General features: G+C 38.3%; 1 protein-coding gene and 1 non-coding gene across 5 annotated transcripts in view; both read left to right on the plus strand.

The window, feature by feature from the left end:
• Positions 1-24900, plus strand: part of PSPC1 (paraspeckle component 1) — an 80728-nt gene that overhangs the window by 43527 nt on the left and 12301 nt on the right. Inside the window, exon 9 of one of the 4 annotated variants that reach the window (XM_065901702.1) lies at positions 1677-2349. The exons of the other annotated variants lie outside the window; for them this stretch is intronic. Coding sequence (XP_065757774.1) covers positions 1677-1862 — 186 coding nt within the window. The 3' untranslated portion in view covers positions 1863-2349. Of the gene's footprint in view, positions 1-1676; positions 2350-24900 lie in introns of those variants that run through there. 4 annotated transcript variants of the gene reach the window in all.
• LOC136144556 (small nucleolar RNA U13) lies at positions 4443-4547 on the plus strand. The gene has a single exon (XR_010658582.1). It is a non-coding gene; the product is annotated as a small nucleolar RNA U13 (small nucleolar RNA).

Raw genomic sequence — 24900 nt, forward strand, 5'->3', positions numbered from 1 at the left:
ACTTAGTAATTTCAGTTACATTTATTACTAAATTTAGGCAATTTCATATCTTGATTTGAGAGTGTGAAGCTATCTTTGGGTTACATATTATAAAAACATTTCTCAGTTGTACTTCATATTTTAAGTATCAGTGACAAGACAGATACCATTTTTCTTTTCCCTTAAAGTCTGTCACTATTTAAATGAGACTTTATATTGGTAAAACGTTTTCTTATTTGGTTTTTGTTAATGGTTGTCCTAAGTAACGTTAAGAAAGGGGAAATAGTTGACTGTGTATTTGAAAAAGGAAGCTCAGTTTTGGAATAGAAGATAACGTTGCTGCTGAGAAAGAGAAGGTGTTGCTGTTAAGACTCAGACATGCCATCAGCCCTAAACCCTCCTGATCTCAAGAGACGCAAGCAGTGAATGTGGGTCTTAGAACTGATGGATGCAGTATTCTATTTTAAATTTTATTTATTTTAAATATAGTCCTTTAAGAATTTGGACAAACTGGATATGCTAACAGGTTTTTAAAATGAGTATCTACACAGATAAGGAGGCAGTAACATAATACTGACTGATCAGATCAGGTGTTACATACTGATCAGTGTACCTGTCTTCCTTCATTGGAGGCTAATTTCATAGTAAAGTGTCTGAGAGCTAGTAAAAACTTGTAAAAATACTTTGGTTAAAGTCTTGTGTAGTATGTAATCAGCAGAGATTTAGTAAAAGTAACAGGTCTGCTTTTCTCTACCTCACACAGAAATGGTAACGTTTATTTAAATATCCCCCTTAGTCTTTCACAGTGGTATTTTACTACTGCTTAAAGGGAGTTCTGTCCAACCTTTGAGATTACGATATGTAGTTATTACTGTGAAGTTTTTCAGAATACATAATTCGTGTTTAATTCTGCCTTTTGTTGACTTCTAAAAACTATTTTCCCAGTAATAGTCTTTACAGAAAAGCACCTTGAAAGTTTTCATACTGAAACTATAACTGTTTTTATGTGTACTTTCTATGTTAAATGCATTATATTGAAATTTTTATAATATTTACTGTGTTGGCCAAAAAGTTTGTTGGAGTTTTTCTATAAGATGGCACAGAAAAACCTGAATGAACTTTTTTGGCCAACCCAGTACTTTTTCAAACAATGTGATGCTGCTCCTCAGTTTTGTCTCTCATTTTTAAAACACAGTACGTTTATTAACCAAACTGTTACATGCAGTATAAACTTTAATGAAAGAGAGGGAGTTCCCCGGCAGTCTGTGTTTAGGACTGTGTGGTTTCACTGCTGTGATCCTGGGTTCATTCTCTGGTCAGGGAACTAAGATCCCACAAGCCACATATGGCATGGCCAAGAGAAAAATAAATAAAAATAAAAAAGAGAGATCAGAACAGTAAAATAATAACTAGGTTTAAGATGGCATTCACTTTGTAAAATCAGTTCTTTTTTCATGAAATTGGGGGCATAGCATTAGCAAAATGTAGCTCTTCATTCAGATGCTTCTTTTATTTTTTATTTTTAAAACATAGTAACTAATTAAATTGCTCCTTTCTTCCTTCTATGTGTGATCCTGATTCTGCTGGACTTTCTGCTGAACTTCATGACACCACCACTTGGGATTGTGCCAATTTTTCTTGTCAATTATATTTGGCGTGTTCCAAATGGACTTCACATTTGTTATGTGGTATTATAGCACAATGATAGATTTCCACAAGGACCACCGTCTCAGATGGGATCACCTATGGGTAGTAGAACAGGTTCTGAAACCCCTCAAGCACCGATGAGTGGCGTAGGCCCTGTTAGTGGTGGTCCTGGTGGTTTTGGTAGAGGGAGCCAAGGGGCCAACTTCGAAGGCCCTAACAAGCGTCGTAGATACTAGACAGTCTTTTATTCATGACTGTTTAGAGGAGAAAAATAACTTTTACCTGTTACCTAGAATAAAAGTTTATTGTTATTGTATGTAGACTTAAAATTTTTTTTTAAATACTTGAAGTTTTTGTATTTTTCTTTATTCATAAGCTTTGTAGATTAGAATGGTAATGATGATACTCATCATTGTGAATGTTCAAATGTGTTTGTGACTTTAGCTAAATATAAGTATGCCACAGTACTGTGAATTCTGTGTAGTTAATCTCAATAAAGAAATCATCTTGGATAATTTTAAACTGTTATTAGTGGTATTCTCTTACAGTTTTATTAAATTTTGCTGTAATGGTAATACTTGTGATTGCTTTAACTAACCCCAGCCATTTACAAATGACAATGATTTTCTGCTTTTTAGTTTGTGCAAGTTGCCCTGAATATAGCTTAGTGAAAACTGATGTCAGTAAGGGGCAGACAGAGTAGCACGCGGGGGAGGGAGGGTGTGGGGATTATACCTGTATGCACCATTGATGTCCTGTGAAATCAGAGTTGCTGTCTACATTTCATACAGATTCTGAATATTCAAATATTCTGAGGAGGAATATTAAGGATATCTTTGTCTTGTGCTGAGTTTTCCAAATAAATCTTTTGAATCTTGAAAAAAAAATGTTTGAAGGCAAATCTCTTGTGCTTATAAAATATCTATTTTTAATCTTATCGGCTGTTATTTATTTGGTGTCAATATCTAGATCTTACTCTTTAAATTTTCTTTAAAATCAATAAATAGCGTTAGCTAGGATGTTAGTTGGGAATTTGCTGTGGTGTTTAAAAGAAATTGGGCATTTCTTGAGCATGTTTGTTTCCAGAAATGTTCAAGGTAGCCCGACTGCAGGGCCGTGAATGTTCAGGAGGCTATGCCGTCGGACAGGTGAGGTGTGCTTCTCTCCTAGAAATACGGTTCATGTGGCGAGTGTTACGGCAGTCAGATTAGATCTCTTTCCTGTCAATTATGTTTTAAAGATTGATTTTCAATAGTATGGAGAAACATCACATTAGGATTTTTATTTCAAAACAGAGTTTTCATTATAGTTAAATTTTTATGTTAGCCATGTTTAACTTAAAATTACATTTGAGGAATCATGTATTTAAGCCACAAATCTAAGGCGTCAGGCATTGGTTGTAGCACAGTTACTTCTCACGTAACATTTCAGTGTGTTACTGTACCATGCTTTTAGTATTTTTCTGAAGAACAATGTGCTTTAAAAAAGTGAACAGTATGTAAATATTACCCAGGCGTGGTTTCTGTTTTTGCTGGAAGGCATCCTTTGAAAGAAGTTTGGTTACTTAAGATTGCATAAAAGCAGTTGAGTATAAGGCATGCTTGAGATGCATGCTTTTGTATCAGAGTTTTCTTATGTACTATTTTGTTCTATTTTTTTAGACACAATATGGATGGAATTATTTTCCAAAATTTTCGACATTCTATTGTTTTTGGCAAATCTTTGAAAACATGATAAGGAGATTATAAAATAATAGACTATTCTCATCACATTTTCTGTGAATGTGAGTTGGCAAGGGGTGTAATTTGTTATGATTTGTGACATTAATTGCAGTGTGGGGAGTTGTAACGTCAGCTATAATTTTTAAGTGATATCTGCTGCACCTGAATATACCTTTCCCGTCATCTGTATTTTTATTCCTAAAATCTTTAGGTAATTTTTAGTATTGTATTTTGCTTCAAAACTGAATTAAGATTGGGAGAAACTTTGTCCTTGATGTTAATACCAAGCTAACTTTGGCCAAGACTGTGAAATTCTGTACGATTCATTCAAGAACATTTGAAAGCATTGCACAAAGAGATGCCCTAATCTGAACATTCTAGTGTCCGGCTCATTCTGGCTCCAAGAACAGAGCTCTACACAACTTTTTCCCTTCATCGAGAAAGTCCTTGTTCCAGTTCTTACCAAGTTTACCCTGGGAACAGTAAGCTTCTGAGTGAGTCAAGTTGGAGCATCTGTGAACTCCTAGTTACTCAAGTTTTTAGTGTTTTTGTCCAGTTAAACAAGTTTGTGGCTCAGTCATTATTTTTCCTTGTGGAAAAGTATACCAAGGAAGACATTTGAATGCCATTTTCTTAAAACTTGTAGATATAAAAATAAAGAATAGTGTTAGCTTTTCTAAATAAGTGTGATTTTGTCATCCATACTCCCATGATTCTTTTCTTAAAAAGATAATATGAAACATTATTAGTAGTATAACATCACAATAACATGTTTCTTTTTGTGTAATGATTTGAAACACTGCATTTAAAGTCTGCATGATTTAGGTTTCATATGCTGTTATTAACATGCACAAAATAAAGCGAATATCCCATTTTCCTAATTGTTTTATTTTAATAATGTATTTTGTTAATTTCTCCGTTTTTATTTTGAGAATGAATGTATTCATTTTCTTCTTGACAGATTCTGTTTTTTTAAAAGCTGTCGGTTCACTTGTATTTCTTAAAACTCTATTTGTTATTTTTGAGTTTTGGGATTTTTTATGCTTAAAATCAGTGCTGAGCATTCATTGGAAGATATTAAATACTTGTTTTGAGATCCTTTTGTAGTTCATGAGCATGATGATTGGGTGTTCACGCTGCTGCGTGACATGTGCCTCCCTCTAAACCTTGTTACGACATAGGCACATTACCTGTCTGACGTGAACAAAAAATAAATAAATAAATACTTGTTTTGAATCCTACAGTATCAGTAGTGTGGGGGAAATATTTGTTTTATCTAGAATTGCCATTTAATAGAACAGTGATCAACATTGACAGTATCTGAATTGGATTTTGTTTCTCAAATACTAATTGAAATTATGCTATCACATTTTATTCAGAAATGTACTTGTCGAACATACAAGTTTCAGAAAGTTGGTGTTATGTGTAAACTCTATAATAACTGCTAAATGTTACAATGAATTAATAGTCATTAATGATTGGGGGTGGGTTTATAATTACAAATTAGATTATGAATGAGAGAACATAAATGTGTGATTGAATGGAGATGGTTTGTGGAAGAATGTGATAAATGTGTCTTTAAACCTTAAAAATTTTTGATATTTAGTGTCAAATGGTGCTAGTCAGAAATGAAAAAGACACTTTACTAGGGAGTAGTATGATACTTAAATGTGGGTTTTTTGGTATGTTTTGTTATAATATGTAGTAATATGTTTAACTATATTCCTGAAATTTGAGAGCATAACAGTGATTTTAAAGTCAGACTTCCTTTCAAGAACAAGGCACATTCCTGACTCCTAGATTTCACCATTGTAAATGTTGCCCTTTTACTTCCTAGTTGGTTAGATGCTCCTCCACAAGAACTCCTGGGGTCAGGGTAGGGGCTACTTCAGAGTAAGTAGCCAGGCCATCTCTTAAGTGGTATATGTAGCCCAGCATGGGTTATTTCATTGTAAACAAATAATGGTTAAATAAATTAACAGTAGTTTTATATTTTTCAAGAGCATTGTTTCCTTTCCAGTATTCTTCATTACTAAATTTTTTAAAAAAGGAAAATGTAGTAGTATAAGATACTGGTTTTCTCCGGTGTGTATAATGAAGTCTGCGTACAGTTTCCTGGTTGAATGTGGTTAAGTAATTTGTAGAATGTCACTCTGGGAAAATGGTGAAGAATTTCACTATTTTTATAGAATCTGATTTTTTAAAAAGTTTTCTGATCTTTAAAATCAGGATTATGTGTTGTGTATTACATTAGTTCTTTTTAAATCAATAGCACTATCTTCTGAGTATAGGAAAAAATATCTTGAAAGGGTATTTGTTTCAAAGGGTCTTGATTACTGAATAACGTTATTACTGATTGAAGTTTGAATCTTTATTTAAAGGTCCAAGTGCTGTGTTACCTTGGGAATATTATTTGACCTTTTGTCTTTTTCTATAAAATCATGTTTAGGTTATAAATATCTTTAAGGATTCCTTTTGGTTGAAACCTATTATTAGGGTATATTTTTATTCACCTGGTGGGATTAGCATTGTGTACTTTTTTTGTGTGATACTTTCAATATGAGAAACTTTCATTTTCTAAATGAAGAACATCACATTTCTTAGAGTAATGTAGCCAGAGTTTGTAATGCGTATTTTAAAAAATTCTTTTTCAAGTATTGTATTATAGCTTAAATCAGTGTTGTAACTACTAACTCCTCTATTCAGATTTTGTTGACTGTTCATTTAAAAATCTTCATTAAAATTACAATTTGTCATCCCGAATTAAAGCAGTGAATTTCAAAAGAGATGGTATTGCTTCTAAGTAAAATGTCAAGTTTCACGCAGTTCACTTCTGTGTAAAAATTGACTTGAATTGTTAGGATTAGGTAGAATGAAGTGTATATAGTTTGAATACGTGAATTTTTCTTTCTAAATTTTCTTTAAATTTTTAAAAAGGATAAAAAATAAATGATTTTAATTTACTCATTAAATACAAGGGCCCTGTGTTGATTGGTTCCGTAATAATGTAAGTGCACGATATGTCTTAAATGGCATGTTGAAGGTTTTGGAATTGATGTTTATACCTGGAATTTGTTTCTAGCTCTGAAATTGTCACTACAGAATCAAGTTCATTTTTATTATGTGTTATAGATCTCAGTTTAAGGTAGACTATATATATGAAATAATATAAAAATCCATAGGAATCTATAATGTTTCATGTCATATTTGTCAGTGGATCTTTAAGAAACATTCTTTGAGTTCTGACGTCTTTTTTGCGAAGTGTCATTGAACCAGGCTTCTGCGAATGAAGCTTTGTGTATGTTTATCCTTGCCATGTTCTGTGCAAGTTATGTACATTTTTATTTTTGTATGCTTGTTTAAAATTTTATTTTTTGCAAATTATTCATATTATCTAATACATAAGAATAGAGAAACCATCTTATTTCATTGTACATTTTGCCAGGATGATTTTAGTTAATTTCTCCTCAAGGTATGTTTTAATTTAGATAATGTAAATTAATATCAACTATGATACATTGCTTAGATTTACAAGTGTGAGTTTTTTTCTCTCTTTATGTACTAAAAAGATGTTAAACAACTTCACATAGTGATTCTCTTAATAATTTCTGACCTTTTTAGTATTATAAACAGTAATAACTTGCTCTGGTTATTTAATCTATAATGTTCATTCTTTGAATTGGTTAAAATATTTACATTTTTATGCCTGTGGTTAGAATATTTTAAACAGAATAACTATGGAGCCAATAGTTTAGCAAACTGAGCAAACTGGGTTGAGATAAATGGTGTGGTATCTAATACAAATATATGATTTTATGACAAGAAAAAAAGTTTATGGGAGCGCTGTCATTGAGAATTTCACTATATTTGTTGTACCAGTTATGTATTGAGAGGTCCTCTTGTATTTTGGACCCATCTCCAGCACTGAGATACAACAGTGGGGGAAAAAAATCCCTGCTATAAATTACAGTAGTCGTGGATGTCCCTCTGACTTGATGGCTCTCAGGCTAATAATGCACCGGAATCACCTGGAGTTTCAGTAAAACAGACTTCTGGGCCCCACTCCAGAGTTTGTGATTCAGCAGGTCTCAGGTGGGGCTAAACAGCAGGCATTTGTAACAAGTTCCCAGGTGATACCCATATGTTGGGTCTGGGGACCCCACTTTAAAACCTCTGTTCTAAAGTGTTCCTCTGAAGAGGCACAGAAACTCTTTTGGTTGGTGTTTTTTGGTGGTGGTGGCATAGAGGATTGTCCTGGTACATTGTATGTTGAGTAGAACCCTTAGCCAATCATTATGAGAAACTAAAACACTCTCAAGCTTTCTCAGGTTCTGCCAACTGGCAAGAACTGCAAAAAGTCTGTTATTCTTATCAGGCTATGGCTTGGCTATTGAATGCTGAGTCTTAAACATAATACTCTTTTTGAAGTAGGATTTTCTTGTGTGTGTGTTCATAAACCTAGTTAGTTCAAGTGAAGAGGGCGTATAGAGAAATACACACTTTGAAAATGTAAAGTTTTTTTACTTAACTGATTCTCAACCATCCTTACCAGTATGAGGTTGAAACAGTGTAATAATTTGTTTTTGTGCCAGTGTATTTGAATGTGCTTGTGCCAGATGACCAGTGAAGGTTCTAGAAAACTGCTGATATTAGCTTCTCATCCTGGTGAATATGAGTAGAATGATACTATTTTGATGAAATGATGGCTTTTGTAAGTGAGCTCATCTTTTGCTTTTCCAGATTGAGGATAAAGTTTTGATAAATTATTTTTTCTCAGACCATGCATGTATTTAGTAAATGTAATTTCTTTTGCTTTGCAGCTTCAATTCTTATTACACATTTAGTGATACCCATCTGGAAGTTTAGTAAATGAGAATTGTTACGTAATTTTAAGATAAGAGTTACAACCTGCTTTGTGAGACCTTACAGTGATGTATGCTACATAAATATGTGATTTAAAAATCTGTTTAAAATTATATAGTATGTTGAAATAATCAAACTGGTTCATAATGATAGCACATAGTTAATATATTAACAGTAGTTTTCTTCCAAACAATTGTGACTATGTTAGTGCAAAGAAATAATCGCCTGGTTTGCAGCCTTCTAAATATCTTGGAATATAGTTTCTAGAACATTGTGGTATATGTTAATTAAGAATATCTGTGCGTAGAAAACAAGTGTGGAGACTTGTTTCTTCATGTAGTCCAGCTGTCTCCTGAGTGCCTCTCTGTCCTGCTTCCCTCCAGACTAATAACCCTGATACCAGAAATTCACTTCAACCAAGCTTTTTATGTGTGTGTGTAAGCCAGAAATGGGTGTGGCTCCAGGAAGGAGTGTTAACTGTGGTCTAGGAAGCCCTCATATCCACAGACCCCATTAAGGAGTCAGATTCCTTGCTCCTTGGCAGTCCAGAACTTAAAAGGCTCAACTCCTATCCTAGGGTGGCTTGTTAACCTGTTTTTCAAACAGAAATTCTCATGAAGGTCAATGAGAGGAAAGCTTTGTTTCATCCATCTTTTAAAGCAAATTTATATGGATAGATTTCTAGATACATTTGTTTTACCTGTGTAAATGTTTATTGCTCGTTTTCTTCAGCCAAGATTTGACTTGAAGCCCTGTGGCTGGCAGTCCTTGAAAATGAAAGTGATGTCGCTCAGTCGTGTCTGACTCTTTGCGACCCCATGGCCTTTAGCCTGCCAGGTTCCTCCGTCCGTGGGATTTTCCAGGCAAGAATACTGGAATGGGTTGCCATTTCCTTCTCCAGGAAATCTTCCTGACCCAGGGATTGAACCCAGGTCTCCCACACTAGGCAGATGCTTTATGATATATGCATAATGGTTTATTAGGAAAATTTAAGAGACCTTGTTTTTTTGCTTGTTAACTGTATATTATGCTTAATGGGCCTTTATCTTGAGCCATTAAATCTTGTAAATTATATGTAGGAGGAAGATCAGAAGTTCTTGGAAAATGACGTGTTCCAAATTGGGGGGCTGTGAAGTACAATATAGAAAATACCTATTCAGATTCTTAATTTCTGCTTTGCAATGTAATGTGTTTATATTTCAGGAAGACTAAATATATATCCTAGTGTTTGTGCTTCAAGTGTTAGAGATAAGGTAAGCCAAGTTATTCACATTATGATCTTTTAGACAATGACTGGATGATTTCTCTGGGTTAAAAATACAGATCTGATAATTTGAATTATCTTGTAATTAGTTGAACAATATGGAAGAACACTGCCTGACACAACATACCTAGTCGTCCTTTTTTTTTTCTAGGTCATATCCATATAATACACATACTAAATAATTTAGCAACATGTAAACAAGACTGGTTTCAGCAGTTGGATATTGGCAGTAGTGTCCTGCAGCCTGGGTACTGCAGAGACAGCTGTGCTGAAGGCACTCCTGCCCTCAGCTCCCTGGCATTTGCATTCTAGATCCGAAGACACTCAGTGACAGATGGTTGAGATGACTAGAGAAAATGATAGCTGTTTTATTAGACAAGGAGACTGGAAATGACCATCTCAGGAAATAAAGGGACAGAACCCTCTTAAATGTAGTCTGTACTGATGAAACAGAGTTGTGGTCGAGGAAGTGGCACAGTCCATCCACTGTGGGAGCCGCACTGTCCCCTGTGGCGGCCACAGGTTGCTGCCGAATCTTTGGAACAGGACTGGTGAGGCTGGGACTGGGTTTTAATTGCATTATAATTAACTTAAATTCGGTTATCAATGCAGTAGTAAGCATATTTGGATAATTTGGATATGTGAATTTACTTCTGCATCTTAAGTTTAATGAAACCTAATATATAAGTATTGAAGAAAATTTGCCATTTGAAGTAGATGTGTAAAATATACACAAAATTGCAGAGACTTAGTATGAAGAAAGAATAAACTGTCTGATTGGTGATATTTTGGATATATTCAGTTAAATAAAGCATACTATGAAGCTAATTTCATCTGCTGCTTTTTTACCCCTTCAGTGTTGCTTTTATGACATTTAGAATTTCTTTTGTTGTTTGCATTATTTTTCTTATGGGAAATGCTCATCTAGGATAGTAACTGTCAAATTTTGTTATTTTCCTTACATGATTGTAATCCTTGAATCCTGTTACATGGTCTGTAGTTATGAATCTGTTTATTTTTATCTTTTAGAAAGAATAACTTGAGGTTGAGGGTTTGCTGAGTGTATGCTCACCATGAGGTGTAAGGGTGGGACAGCATTCCTGTATGATCAGTTGGTGTTTGTGCAGGAGTGGCCAGTGCGGCTGAGCTCCCAGTTCTCAGGAAGTAGTGATACACATTTTACTCCCTTTACTTTTGTATATTATCTACCCTGATACCTTCTTTATAAAATATTTACTCTTAACTCCTGAAGACGCTTTGTCATGTAAGATTTCTCCTAAAACTTTATGAAATTTTCTTCATTTATTTACTCCATTTAATCTAGGATGTCAGTTCTGAGAAAGTTAGGGACTTTATCTGTCAATTAGTGATATATTTTCAGTTCCTGGCAAGTCCTTACTAAATGTTTAGTGGATGAATGACACCAACTGTAAGACAGACTGTGTATTCACTAATGAGAATACAAAAATGAACAAAATATGGCACTTGCCCTCTTGGGATTAAGCAAACTATTAGGCCAGTTGGTAGTAATGAAACAATTAGGAAGTGCTCTGGAAACCCAGAAGCGAATATCCACTCATGTTGGGAAGACTTCACTAAGGTGATCACTTTTGAGCAGGACTTAAAGGTGAGTAAGTATTTGCCCAGGGTAGATTTTTAGGTGGGAGCTGGAGAGAGGACTCTGGGGCAGTGAGCAGTTAACAAGGAGCTGTCCAGGGCCAGGATTCAGGGTGGAGAAGAAGTAAAGGTTGCTAAGTTTTGAGTTTGAGGTGAGGGGGTGTCAGTACAGGAGAGGCTAGGTCATAAATGGAAAGCCAGGGGACCACATAGACCATTGATTCCCTACCCCCCTCCCCAGCTACACATGCTCCTTGAAAGGATCTTTAGTATTTTTGAGGGTTGTTAGATTCCAGCCAAGTATTTTACACATAGAGTGTGATTTGAGACCACAGTCGGCCCTTGTGTCCCTGGATTCTGTATTCACAGGTTCAACTAACAGTTGATTGAAAAGATGGGGGGTGAGGGTGGGGGGGTAGGGAATTCCAGAAAGTTCCAAAAATTGAAACTTGAATTTGTCATAGGCAACTATTTACATAACATTTACATTATAGTTGGTATTGTAAGTGATCTAAAGTTATTTACCATATAGGAGGATGAACATGGTTTATATTCAAATGCTTTGCCATATTATAGTAGATTTTGGTGTCTTGAGGGGGTACTGGAACCACCCTCCTGCGCTTGCCCAGGGCCGACTGCAGTGATCTGGTGGGAGCAGGAAGTTAGGGTGCTGGTGACCTTGTGGCATCTGGTCTGAGTGCTGGGCCAGTGGTGATGTTAGCTGAGACATGGAAGGTAAGTGCTCAGGACTGGGCATTGGCTTTAGCTGCTTGAGGGAGAGAATGGCTGTCCACTGAGTTTTGTAATATTTTGGATTTGAGTTCCTACAGTGGTTTGTTGGGATTTTAAAGACTATAAAGCTTCTCTGACCTCGAAAAGCCTTGTCCTTTATCACTGAAGGTGACTTAGTACACTTCAGGCTGGTCCTGCTTTTACTGTCCTTGCAGTTATTCTCCATATAATGTTCTGTGCTTCCTTCTAAAAGGCTCCTACCCTGTGCCAGATGCAGTAGTTCTGTCTTAACAGAGCCCCTGCTGTCTTGTCGGCCACGGGCATTATTTGACCTGCTCTCGTGTTTCTATCCCGCCGTCCTTCTGCCCTTGCTCACTGAGCCCTGAGATGGCTCCTGTCTCCCTGGGTCTCTGACGAGGATCCTTTCCCCACAGAACTAGACCACCTCTCTCATTCCTGTCACCTCGTCAGCATGTGGGGCTTGTTTGTCTGTTGTACCTGCCTTTTACTTATCTTGTATCAGTGTTCCCAGTATCATGGCACAGTTGGCACTTCTATTTCTTGGACTGGTCTGAGGAGATATCCAGGAGGAAATGGCATAGACTTGAGAGTTTGCAGCTCATGTGTGTGGATGAGACTCCCAAGTTGCTTGTTCATTCAGTAGACAGTTTTTAAGCAGCTTTTGTCTTAGCCTGTGTGTAAATAATGAAGAAAACAGACTTGGTCTCTGCCTGCTGTAGGCTTGGAGTCTGGTGAATGGTGAGAGAAACGTGGTGAGAACTGACAAGTTCTTAGCTGTCACCACAGTGGGGAGTTAGAGCAAGAAGAGCAGACAGAACTTTGAGCAAAGCCCCGTGTGTAATAGAGTTTGGGAGACTATATGCCCTTACATGCATCTGTAGAAATATGTCTAAAAAGAAAGAGTGAGGAGCTGGGAAAGAAGGGAGAATGTAAAGGGAGTGATTCCCGATGGACGGAGGGAGCCTGGGTAGGTGAGGTTGCTGGTACGAGTTTTAACTTAAAAAGGCTCTCTGCAGTTTTGTGAGTGGCTGAGTCCCATGCAGTGGAGGTTGGTGCTGGAGGAGCCCCAGGCATTCATGAAAAAGGGCAGCAAGATGCCATTGTCCTCTCCAGGAGAGTCTGGTGTTCTCTAATTGAGTGTCAACCAAAGGCTTCTGGTTTAAGTTTCCATTCTTGTTTTCGTGGCATTGGTATCCCCTGGAGAGAAGGGGACAAGTGGGCCAGAACAGCTTATCAGGGAGCGTGATCGTCATGTGTGTTCCAGTGGACAGAGATCTTGATGGTGATAATTCCTCCAGTGACAACTGTAAGGTGGCTCCGTGGTTATGGTTTACAGGAGAAATAGTTCAATAATGCTCTGTTTTGAAGGGAATAGTTGTTCCTCTCAGGCTTTGTTTAGTAAGTTGGGTGCTGTATCAAAAAAGAGATTGAGATATTAGTTTGTACAGATATTGGGAGGAGAAAAAGCATGTAATATGCAATTTGAAGAAACTTCTTTTTTGGTCTTTTGTGTTTTAATTCTTATTCAGGGGTGAGTCATTATTCCATACCCTGATTAAGGCTGCCGGCTCCCTTTCACTGCACCCTGTTTTCACTTGTTTGCTTCCGTTATTGTGAACATTTATTATTGTTCAATTGGATGGATTCTGGGGATTTTAAAAATTACTTTTGGTCATTGTTTGCTTTTCTGGGTTGTCTTTGAAATGGTGTTTTGAAATGTTTCTAGATTATATAGTAAACTTAACTGTATAGTGATAATGCTTAGTCCCTGCATTTTGGCTTCTGTAAGTCTTCTCACTAGGTGCTTTATGGTGAAGACAGATGAATGTGGGCAGTGTATGAAGGGTGGGTGGGGTGCCACAGTCTGGGGACCTGCAAGCAGCAGTTTTCTGTTTTGAGATTTCTTTGCTCTCTGACGTGAGAGCTGCTGAAAAGTTGGGAGGTAAATGCAGTTGGAGAGGATCAAAATTTTTTTCTAGTTTACAATATAGTGCCATTTCAGGTAAAAATCAGCATGTTACAGTTGTGTGTATATTGTCCTAACTTCTAAGGAAGGTCAAATAAATACAATCAAATTGAGTTAGATGTTTAATTTTTATATATATATAGTGAATATGTAGTATTTGAAATACAAATATGTTTTATTACATTTATTTGAATTATGGTTCAATTTCCTGCCTTTATACTTACTAGTATCGAAAGAGAATTGTTTTTTAAGACCAATTAATTAGGTGTTTGGACTGTTTCAGTTTTTCATAAAATTTTCCCAGTGCCCTTTATCTTGAACATTTCCTCAGTTTCCCTTGCTCCTCATCAGCGTCTTTACGTGGCTCCATCTTGAGGCTGGCCTTGTCTGCTCCCCCCCAAGCTGTCAGAACAGCCGTAGCAGCCATGGGCCCCTTGGCACTCCAGGGCTCTTCTGGATCCATGTGTTCCTCTTGGCATGTGCTTGGCAAGATCAGCATTAAGTGAACCCTGGACAGTTCATCGTGACCGTTAACTACAATTCTCTTCCAGTTTGTCCCTTACTAGTTCTTTTCTTTTGGATGGTGTGTGAGCGCATGTACACTCAGCATGGGTGCTAGTGCTACAGTGAATTTTGCTTTTTTTTCTTTAAATGAATTTTATCACATGATGTAGGTATTAAAATGCTAATTTAATGTAGACATTTTATTGCTGTCATGATACTTGGATATATGCTAATACTATATATATATATTTTTTTTCTAATACTGTATTTTTCAATGAAATAAATGATTCTTTAAAAACCGTTTAGGGCCCACAAATGAATTGTAAGGTATCACATTGTTAGATGTGGATAAAGCCTAGGTATTCACTAGAAGTGGCTGGTAATTCTGAATCATTGGTTCTGAAGAAGGTCTGTTAGCTCCATACAGAAAGTGTTTGCTTCCTTTAAGGCCAAGGAGCCCGTGTGGGGTGGACACAAGGTGTTCATGTTCTGGAGCAACTTCAACTCTTGGGTTCGAGTACAGCACAGGAACTAAAGTGTGGTGCAGGGACTGCTCGTGAACAGCAGCAGGGTTGAGATTGGTCATATCTGCATGAATTGGGAAGCAGAAGAAGGGAGGATTCAAGAGAGCATGTGTGAATACACAATAAGTCTTGGAGTCTTATCAGAAAAGAGTGCACCTTGTTGTGCTGGGCTTATTAGAGTGTGTGCTCATGTGAAATAATCACCTGCTGTGCGCAACAGTTCAGTGGCAGTGCTGGGGACACTTGGTGACTTGTACAGTGCATGTGAAACCTGTTCAGAATTGTTACAGGGAGTTTGGAGAAGAGAGATGGAAATAAGATAAACTAGTTGGGAAGGATTTGCATACTATGAATGAGAAGGGAATGTTTTTGTTCAGGGCAGGAGGGTTAGAGGACCCTTCAAAACATAAGGGGGGAGTACTTCATGAGTGTGTCCAAGGTTTGGGGAGGTAGAGATGTCCCAGTATTGTCTCCAGGGTGAGTTGCATCTTGTTTCAGGAGCAGGTGGTATCAAAGAGGATTCGGTATGAATAAAGGTGTATGAAGTGAGTAGTTAGCCAAAGTGAGACTGGAAAACTAGTCAGCTCTTACTCCGTGATAACCACAAGGAGTGTATTGGCAAGAGAGTAAGTCCTGAGATTCGTATTTCATAAAGGTTACCTGGCTTGTGGAAGAACCACTTTGATTAAACTCAGACTGCAGGCCAGACAGCCTGTTGAGATCAGGAAAAGGATTGGAGAGTAAAAGTAGAAATCAAATCAAGATATATCAGTGAATTACAGAATGGTCAGAAGGTGGTGGTTAACTGAATGTTGGGGAGATTATGTGAAAGAAAGGCAAGATTGACTGGTTTTGAGGCCCAAATCCGGTATACCATTTTGGTGCCACCAACTTGCAGGAACAGAGCAGTGAGGTCAGGATGGAGCTCTTCAAGTTCTTGTGACATCTAGAAAGGGTGCTGAGTATGGAAAATCATTCAGCTTAGGAAATTATCTTGGCTTGAGAATTCTGACAGTCATCAACAGAGTGAGCACCAATTGATAAAGTGTGAAGCAGATAGTTGACCAGTACACATGTATATAGTTTATGGGCTGATGTTTAGGGGCTGATACACCCTTTACACATCTCTGGATGTTTAGGTTGAACTTGAAGGCTTTGGTGAACTGAGTCTTACAGTGGAATACAGCTAAACCTTTAAGGCTCGAGAATACTGCCATTGTATTCATTAGAAATGCACATTTAAATGACTTACTTAATTCATACTTGGTTAATGGCCAGCATTAGACAGTGTGGAAACCAGAGGTGAAATAAGCCCTGTTTAGTGCAGGCTGTGTACTGTAGCGGCATTCAGGTCCTTCTTGGAGACCTGGAAGTTGTTCTTTGTCACACCACTGTGTATTAGAAAGCGTTAACATCTCATAAACATCAAGAGGCCTTCAAAAACTATTGATGCATAAACTAATCCATCAGCCATGCGTGGTCCTGTGTATTTTGAGTTTTTTGAATAGTATGCATCTAATACACAAACATGGAGATGCAGATTGGTGCACAGTGAAACCTTGCTGCTGTCTACACATCACCCAGCTTCCTTGTCCAGGAGCAGCCATGGTTACAGTTTCTTGTGCATCCATCTGGAAGGTTTTGTGCATTCACAGTCATGTTTGTTTACATTCTAAACATAATACGTATACAAGTACACTATACACTTCTATTAATCATCTCACAGTATTCTATTTTCAGTTTTCTAAATGATCCTTCACTCGTCTTATACTTAATTGGTAGGTCATAGGTATGTGTACCAGATCTTTTGGGGACTGTTTCATTGATTCTTTTTTCCCCCCGTTATATGCTCTGTAGCATGTTGTTGGGTACACAGAATAGAGACTGTGTAGGATAAAATTTCTACTAGGCGAATCACTTGATCATTGGGTGTGTGTGGTTTTGGGGTCTTCTTTTTTTTCTTTTGATTGTGCTGGGTCTTTGTTGCTACGTGGGCTTTTTTCTCTAGTTGTGGTGCTTGGACTCCTCATTGTGGTGACTTTTCTTGAACAGTATGGGCTCTAGGGCGTGGGCTTCAATAGAGAACACAGGCTCAATAGTTGTGGCGCAGGGACTTAGTTGATTTGTGGCATGTGGTATCTTCCCAGATCAGGGAATGAACCCATGTTTCCTGCATTGGCAGGCAGATTCTTTACCACTGAGCCACCAGGGAAGCCAAGGTATGTGTGTTTTTAACGTTTTTTTCCAGATGCTGCCTGTCCTTACTGTGGACAGTGACAACATTACCGCCAGCAGTCTTTAGCCAAGGGCATAGGAAATAATGGCATCTTTGCAAATGTTGATAGGAAATAATGGCATCTTTGCAGGTGATGGTAAAAGTCTAGGAAGAGAAATTATATGATGGAACTGGGGAGAGCTAATGGGTCAGTGTATTCTTTGTGATAGAGGAGAGCATGTAACTCAAGTTCAGAAATCTTCCATTTTTTAAAAAATCGTACTTCTTCAGTGACAAGAGTGAACATTATTCACAGTGGTGTGCTTGACTTGAATTTCACCTCTTAAATAGCAAGAGTAGGAAGAACTGGGAATTCTTTATTCTAGAAGAATCCTTCCCCTCTCTGCTGTTGATATTAAAGTTTCACTTTGAATTTAAAATCTGATATTACTTGGAAATACTGGAGGGGGAGATATACTTCATTTATAAACCAAAAGGGTGGAGTCCCTAAGCTATATTTTAAGTTTTGCATAAAATTAATAAAATGTTTAGAAACACTTGTGTTCATTCCCAAAGGATTACAGTTTGTTATTCAATGAGTTATTATATAAATTGAACATTTTATAACAGTGAAATGACTTTTTTAATTAAAAATTTTCTGTCTCTTCAGTTCAGTCGCTCAGTCGTGTCCAACTCTTTGCGACCACATGAATCACAGCATGCCAGGCCTCTCTGTCCATCACCAACTCCCAGAGCTTACCGAAACTCATGCCCATTGAGTCGGTGATGCCATCCAGCCATCTCATCCTCTGTCGTCCCCTTCTCCTCCTGCCCCCAATCCCTCTGAGCATCAGGGTCTTTTCCAATGAGTCAACTCTTCGCATGAGGTGGCCAAAGTATTGGAGTTTCAGCTTCAGCATCAGTCCTTCCAATGAACACCCAGGACTTGTCTCCTTTAGGATGGACTGGTTGGATCTCCTTGCAGTCTGTCTCTTAAGGTAGTAAATAATTACATGTATGTTGTATACCCAAGGACTGAGTAGTTTGCTCTTTGAAACATTGGAATGTCCTTGGTCACAGGTCACTTTCCCAGTATCCACTGTCTTGATGAGTGTTCTCTCCATGGTGTTCTGTTCCCTCATGCGTGGTCGTTATTAGTGCAGGTGAGCAGTGTTATTGAACATGTGGTGTGGCCTTGCTGGTGCTGGGGCTGCAGCTGGGATCCACATCACTGGGGGCGGTGGGAGGAGGCGGGTTTGTCCACTTAGCCAGGACAGCCCTGGAGGTTTTCCTGAGGAGTTGGTGGCTCTTGAGCTGATAAGAATGACAGGAGGAGGAGGCTTGGGAGGTTAGAGGTTGAAGGTGAGCCCTGTTCAAGCTGAGGAGTACCATTTACAGCAAGGAAGGGATTGTGGCTGGAATTGAGTGAACTGAGGGTTCTCATCCTTCTTTCCCCCCATTTTTGTCTGATTGAAGCCCTCAACTGTCCCATTCAGTGAAATTTTAGCACTACAGATAGCTGTTTGTATATTGTATTTGTGCTTTATACGTAAAATTTAAAATTTTTTCTGACCAACTAATTTTCTCCCTCTTGGGAACAGTTCTGGCTTATTGAGAACACAAGACTAGAGCCATGCGTGTGGAGGCCACGAGACTTTCTTGATCAAGTGAGAAGCCATAGAAAAGGCTTGGGCTGGGCTGGGCAGTGATGTGACCTGGTTTATGGTTCAGAAAAGACATTACTTTGCCAACAAAGGTCCATCTAGTCAAAGCTATGGTTTTTCCAGTAGTCATGTATGGGTATGAGAGTTGAACTGTAAAGAAAGCTGAGTGCTGAAGAATTGATGCTTTTGGACTGTGGTGTTGAAGAATACTCTTGAGAGTCCCTTGGACTGCAAGGAGATCAGTCCTGGGTGTTCATTGGAAGGAGTGATGCTGAAGCTGAAACTCCAGTACTTTGGCCACCTCATGCGAAGAACTGACTCATTGGAAAAGACCCTTATGCTGGCAAAGATTGAAGGTGGGAGGAGAAGGGGACAACAGGGTATGAGATTGTTGGATGGCATCACCCGACTCGATGGAAATGAGTTTGAATAAGCTCCAGGAGTTGGTGATGGACAGATAAGCCTGGCATACTGCAGTCCATGGGATCGCAAAGAGTTGGACATGACTTTAGTGATTGAACTGAACTGACCTGATGAAGGGCTTGTAGAAGCTCGTGAAGGACTTGACTGAAGGGAGAGCCCAGGATGCAAGCAACAGGCAGACCAGTGACCAGTAAAGAGAGGGGAAGGAGAGCTGGGCTTGGTCCTCACAGGTTACTGATGACTCGGATGCAGTGGGCTCAGCTTTGATGGTCGTGGGTGTCTTGTCCACTGTTGAGGGGAGCTCATCTGTGGGCCTCAGCGAGGTTTTAGCCAGGAAATGACAACAGTGGAGTCTGATTTTCAACCTTAAGGCCATTTAAATTTCCCATTTTTCAGTCACTTGGATGTAGCTAGATGATCCCACAGACAAATTTAGAGTGTTCAAACTCCAGATTTGTTTCAGCTTTTTGTTTTGTCTCAGCAGGAACGTGCCCCTATATCTTGTGCCTTTCATTCCAGACTTTTTTCTGGGGCGGGGAAGGGGGGTGGGATCCGTTTAAAAGCCTGCCTTCTCTTTTTTTGTTTTACTGCAGTAGCAGTGCTCATGCATTAGTATGTGAAGAGTTTCAGTTGAATTCTGTTTGGAGTTAAGTGGTTCTAGAGCAGTTTATTGAGGGACACTGCTATGAGTTGAGGCTCTAAAGGGGTTCTTCCTGCCCTGCCCACCTCGCTTTGTGAAATCAGTTAGCAGGCAGCTTTCCAGGCTTGCACTGGAGTTCCTGGAAGTCACAGTGAGATTTTTTTTTTTCTTTTTTTTTTTAATTTTTCAGTGGGTTTTGTCATACATTGATATGAATCAGCCATAGAGTTACACGTATTCCCCATCCCGGTCCCCCATCCCACCTCCCTTTCCACCCGATTCCTCTGGGTGTTCCCAGCCCACCAGGCCCGAGCACTTGACTCATACCTCCCACCTGGGCTGGTGGTCTGTTTCACCACAGATAATATACATGCTGTTCTTTCGAAACATCCCACCCTCACCTTCTCCCACATTCAAAACTGTTCTGTATTTCTGCGTCTCTTCTTCTGCCCTGCATATAGGGCCATCGTTACCATCTTTCTAAATTCCGTATATATGTGTTAGTATGCTGTAATGTTCTTTATCTTTCTGGCTTACTTCACTCTGTATAATGGGCTCCAGTTTCATCCATCTCATTAGAACTGATTCAAATGAATTCTTTTTAACGGCTGAGTAATATTCCATGGTGTATATGTACCACAGCTTCCTTATCCATTCATCTGCTGATGGGCATCTAGGTTGCTTCCATGTCCTGGCTATTATAAACAGTGCTGCGATGAACACTGGGGTGCACGTGTCTCTTTCAGATCTGGATTCCTCAGTGTGTATGCCCAGAAGTGGTATTGCTGGGTCATATGGTAGTTCTATTTCCAGTTTTTTAAGAAATCACACAGTGAGATTTTTAAAATAGGTTTTTGTAAGCCCTCATGGTGACCAAAAATGGGAAATACGATAGCATATATGTCTAAAAAGGTACTCAAGGGAGTGCTGAGGTGCCCACACATTTCTGTAGTTCCTGTGTTGCTTTGTCTTTTTTTTTTTTTTTTTAATGGGAGGGTCACTTTTATTAGGACTGAAGATTCACTCCCACCCCACCCCCCACCTGTGTTGCTTTGTGAAGGATTGTGGGGTCCTTGGCCAAGTGGTGGGATATCAAGCAACCCTCCTCGTAGCATTTGCGGAGGTGAGCATGTTGCATGTTCAGATGTTGTGGAGACAGATAGTTTGAGAAGTGAGATTTATGATGGATGATTTTATGGGTTTTTTTTTTTTTGCCTGTTTTTGTGTTTTCTAGTCATCTAGTTTGTAGAGTGTGAATTTCTCAAACTCACCGATAATCAATAAAATTTTCTGCTCTTAAAAAATGTGACACAGGATTTTTAAAAAACTCCCATTTTTAGACTTTTCAGTCCCCCCCCCCCCTTTTTTTTTCCTCAGAAGAAATGGTTGGAAACTTGTGCAGTGCTTGTGAAAAGAGCATTAAGACTTTAACCACCTCAGTGTGTTGAGCTGGCCAAAAAGTTCATTTAGATTTTTTTCTGCAAGCTGTTACGGACAACCCAAAGAGACATTTTTTGGCCTGCCGAATTTTCAGGTAAATACTATTTGGGACACACTAACTAAGAAGCAGTTCCTGTGAGAGGGGCTTGGTAGGTGGCACCCAGAATGAAAAAGCTCATCTCTGAGATGGTGACCCTCCAGCCACCTCACTGAGGTTGCTCAGCACCTATTTCCACCTTGTATTTAAGTGGATTTAAGTAGATGATCGACTCACAACAGTGCACATTAAACTTGTTTGATGTTTTGGGGTTGTAAGAGTTGGACACAACTAAGCAACTAAATGACGTCTCCTAAGTACAGCATTGTGATGTTATTCACTGCATGTGAATGCATAAAGGGTTCTGCAAGAAATGCTTTTCCTAGTTTGTTCATTTACATTGTATCTTCAGTGCAAGTTAGATGCTGTGTTTAAGTGGTTTGAAGTATATGTTGAAAAAACTGTTGACTGTCATTTGATAGTTCATTCTATTTCCTTTTCATCATATGTGAACATGGTTAATTCGTGAAGTAACTACTGTGGAATCCTTTTGACAGTAATGTATTTGGAATGTTGAATTTTTAACGAAAACAGTGGAGGCTGAACAAGTAATGTTATCTTGAGCAAAAAACACAGTTTATCGTTGCTGTAGCTGAACTTGCTTTTAAAACTTAACCTGAGTATATGACCACAGAGGCCGGTTTTCTTTGGCTTTTTTGGGGAGAGCACTTGAGAAATGTTATCACAACCCGATAATGCTGCTTGGCTTTTTCCCTGTTAAAATTAATTTTCTTGCTGTGCTGAGCCTTCCTTGCTGCATGTGTTTGTTTTAGTTCTGAAGAGCAGGGGCCATTCTCCAGTTGGAGTGTGCGGGCTTCTCTTGTGGAGCACAGGCTCTGGCATGCATAGGCTATAGTAGTTGCAGCTCGTGAGCTCAGGCGTGTGGTGCAGGGGCTTAGCTGCCCTGAGGCATGTGGGTTTTCCCAGACCAGGGGTTGAACCGGTGTCCTCTGCTTTGGCTGGCAGATTCTTAACCACAGGACCACCAGTGAAGTTCCTGGATTTTTTTTTTTTTTTTTTTTTACTTTTGTTTTGAAGAGTTTTGCTTTCTCTGTTTCAGGGTTTGTTTTTTTAACTTGAAATGCCTTTGTAGGAATTTGGGAACATAATTAAGCTTCCAAGTCTTCTTTTTCTCTCATGACAATCGCTTTTGCACATATGGCAGATACATACAGATCTGGGCTCTTCATAAAACTGCTATGAATGTTCTTCTACAAATTAATTATACATTTCATCTTTCATGGTGAAGATACCTAAAGGGGGAGTTGCTGAATGTTGCGTATGAAACAGCCAAGGAGTTTTCCAGAGTTGCTTGGCCTTGTAGCCTGAGAGCAGTGATGATGCCTGCAACTCTGCATCCGTGCCAGCATCAGTCCTGTCGGTTTTCACTGTTGAGATGCAGGCGCATTACGTTTCCCTAGTAACTTCTCATGTTGATTACCTTTTCAAATAGTTTTGGCCATTAAGGTACCTTTTTTTAGTGAAGCACATTTGCCTTTCTTTTATCATACTCATAATTGCTGTTTATAACTAGGTTGTGTAAGTTTCATTACTAGCTGATACAAAACTCACTGATCTGTGTATATAGCCTATGATAGTTATATATATATTTTAAGTACAGATAGCTTTATTAGAATTCTGAAAAGCCAGATGATGTTGGGAATCCAAAATTGAATGTTTTTATTACATATTTTTGTATAGTATCAGCTGAAAGATGAAACTTATTAGTTGAACCTTGTGATATCTTCTGGCATGATAACATGGGTGGAAGATGCATGAACTTGATAGAAAATCAAAGCCTTAGGTTTTTTTTATTTTTTTTTTTTGGTTTTCTTTTTTTTATTGCAAATTTTCAATCCAGAGGTCATGAAAATTAAAGTCATGTTGAGAAAATGTCTACCTTCTAATGAATTCAGTCAACTGAAGGTGTATTTTCTTGTATCATGTATTCATCAGTTGAAATTGTATTACATCAAAAAGCAGGAAGAACTTGTAAATATATGTATTGTCATGTCTTTAACAGATTTACTGGTTTTACGTTTTCTTGGAAAATAATGACTTAGGAATTTTTGTTATACTATTCTCTTAATCACAAACTATTTCTCTTTAGTCTTTGAAGATATACCTCTTTTGTTGCTTAAAGAGAATGTATTAGGTAACAGAATGAGATTATTTCAGTATAGAATATAGTACATATTTTGCCTGTTGTAAATTGCCTGTGGTAATAGCCTTTGGTTTATTGTTTTAGCAGCTGTTATCGTGGTGTCTTTGCCATCAAGGCAGAGGATCATATTTGGTTCTGCATAAGATCACAGAGGGTGACAATCATGAGGATGTCCCCTTCTTCATAACTACAAACTTCAGAATTTCTCAGGTGTTTGTGAGCTTGCTAATAAAGAATGTGATTCCTTTGTGGTTCAATACCACAGGAATCTGCTCCAGAGAAGAACATTACCTTTGAGGCTGATTTCGGGCAAGGTATTATTTTTCACCATGAACCATTATTAAAATCCTATTTCTTCAGTTTTTACAATGCATGTATTGTAATTGGAAGAGCTTTGTAGAGTATTCCTCAACCTCCATATATGTTGAATTATGTAGTATTTATCTTCCAGTTATTTCTTGCAATGTACTATTATTTCTATATAATTTATATAATAGACTATGTAATATATTAATGATTGACTTGTATACTCAGTGGAAAATGAGAATGTGAGTACTCATTCTCATTGATACATAGTTGACTGTTAGGAATATGCCTTCTGTATTTTTTTTTTTTTTTTAATTTTTTGTATTAGTTGGAGGCTAATCACTTCACAACATTTCAGTGGGTTTTGTCATACATTGACATGAATCAGCCATAGAGTTAAACGTATTCCGCATCCCGATCCCCCCTCCCACCTCCCTCTCCACCCGACTCCTCTGGGTCCTCCCAGTGCACCAGGCCCGCGCACTTGTCTCATGCATCCCACCTGGGCTGGTGATCTGTTTCACCACAGATAATATACATGCTGTTCTTTCGAAACATCCCACCCTCACCTTCTCCCACAGAGTTCAGAAGTCTGTTCTGTACTTCTGTGTCTCTTTTTCTGTTTTGCATATAGGGTTATCGTTACCATCTTTCTAAATTCCATATATATGTGTTAGTATGCTGTAATGTTCTTTATCTTTCTGGCTTACTTCACTCTGTATAATGGGCTCCAGTTTCATCCATCTCATTAGAACTGATTCAAATGAATTCTTTTTAACGGCTGAGTAATATTCCATGGTGTATATGTACCACAGCTTCCTTATCCATTCATCTGCTGATGGGGATCTAGGTTGCTTTCATGTTCTGGGTATTATAAACAGTGCTGCGATGAACACTGGGGTGCACGTGTCTCTTTCAGATCTGGATTCCTCAGTGTGTATGCCCAGAAGTGGGATTGCTGGGTCATATGGCAGTTCTGTTTCCAATTTTTTAAGAAATCTCCACACTGTTTTCCAAAGTGGCTGTACTAGTTTGCATTCCCACCAACAGTGTAAGAGGGTTCCCTTTTCTCCACACCCTCTCCAGCATTTATTGCTTGTAGACTTTTGGATA

The sequence above is a fragment of the Muntiacus reevesi genome, chromosome 11 (genome assembly GCF_963930625.1).
Source record: "Muntiacus reevesi chromosome 11, mMunRee1.1, whole genome shotgun sequence".
Lineage (NCBI taxonomy): Eukaryota > Metazoa > Chordata > Mammalia > Artiodactyla > Cervidae > Muntiacus > Muntiacus reevesi.